Consider the following 1392-nt stretch of genomic DNA (forward strand, 5'->3'; position numbering starts at 1 on the left):
CCAAGCGAGCGAGAGATGGATGCAGGGGGATTGGAATGTGGCTTGGGAGCCGTCAATTGATGGCGGCCGTCGGTGAGAGACGCGCGCGCGCTGGAGCGACAGCTGGAGGGCCAAGCTGCCGACGCCCCCCGCGCGGCCCCGCGAGCACGTCCCTCCCCCGACCAACGGCCGCGACGGCTCCCTGCCCCATCATCCTGTCCCCTCTTCCATCCCCTCCGCTCGCTCACTAAAAAACGGACCGCCCACAGCCCCGAACACAACCCCATACACACCCACGCCCCCTCCCCACATTACACACGCCACGAGCTCAATGAAAGAAGCAATCCCGACCTCCACCCCAACCCCCCACCCACCTCAACCCGGATGGTCTTCAGCCCCCTCATGCTGGGCCGGGAGCTGCCGCCCTTGGCGCGCGCCAGCGCCTTCTTGCGCGCCGCCTCCAGCGCCTTGATGCGGCTCTGCAGCGAGAAGGGCAGCGCCGCGCGCGCGGCCTGCGGGCGGCGTGGCGCACGGGGGCGCAAGGGGGGAGGCGTCAAAAACAAATACGTAACGGGTCGGGAGGGCTGGGTTGGTTGCGCGGTCGGTCGTGTGCGCCTGGCAGTGCACCCGCGGGTTTGAGTGGGGGGCATGCGGCCTAGAGAGGGCCCCAGCGGGGGCGGCCGGCCAGGTCACGTGCGCGGTGGCTGGGACACGACGCCGTGTGAAGAGACAGGGAGGCAGCCATGCCGGTCCCAGGCGCAGGAGGGAGACGGGTGTCGCAGGGGGCCCCTTGCGCGCACCTTGAGCGCCGTCACGAGCTGCCCCCTCTTGGCGCCGTCAATGTCAAAGGGGGCCACCCCCTCGTGCAAGCCGCGCGCCTCGGCCTGCGGCGCGTTGCGCGCAGGTGTGCGGGCGAGAGGGGCGAGGCTTGGGCGGCGGGCGTGCAGCGCGCCTGTCCGCGTTGCGGACGGCAAGCAAGCTGGGGCCGGGCCCCTAGGCCCCCGTCAGGGCGAAGGGGCGATCCAGCTGTGCATGTCGGGCAGCAGGCGCACCCCCGAGCGGCGGCGCAGGGGACGCCCCGCAGCCCAGCGCGCGGGCCCTGCCCCGCGCATCGCCACGTGCAGCCCGCTTTGGCGCCGGCTGTCGAGCGGTGGTGCGGCATGCCGTGCGGCTGCTGCTGGGCTGTGACTGCGGCCTCACCTCCGCCCTCAGCTCCGCCATGGTGAGCTTGGACATGGGCACGGGCATGCCGGCCTCGTCCACGACGCAGTCGCCGATGCCAATGGTGACGCCGTCAACAAGCCTGCGCGCGTTGAGGGGGGAGCGCCGCCGCGGGCGCGCATAAACTCATATGATCTCATATGATCTCATGTGATCTCGTAGGTCGCGCCCACGCACGCACCCGCGCAAGAG

At 71.3% G+C, this 1392-nt stretch overlaps 1 protein-coding gene across 1 annotated transcript in view; it reads right to left on the reverse strand.

Annotated features, from left to right (window-relative positions):
* The window catches only part of MNEG_11960 (hypothetical protein), a gene marked incomplete at both ends in the record, with an annotated part of 5820 nt that extends 4593 nt beyond the window's left edge, over nt 1-1227 (reverse strand). The window contains 3 exons of the mRNA XM_014039568.1: nt 354-491; nt 780-863; nt 1180-1227. Of these exons, the coding sequence (XP_013895022.1) occupies nt 354-491; nt 780-863; nt 1180-1227 (270 nt within the window). The remainder of the gene's footprint in view (nt 1-353; nt 492-779; nt 864-1179) is intronic.
* Nucleotides 1228-1392: the final 165 nt, after the last annotated feature.

Source organism: Monoraphidium neglectum, assembly GCF_000611645.1.
Source record: "Monoraphidium neglectum strain SAG 48.87 unplaced genomic scaffold scaffold02988, whole genome shotgun sequence".
Taxonomy (NCBI): domain Eukaryota; kingdom Viridiplantae; phylum Chlorophyta; class Chlorophyceae; order Sphaeropleales; family Selenastraceae; genus Monoraphidium; species Monoraphidium neglectum.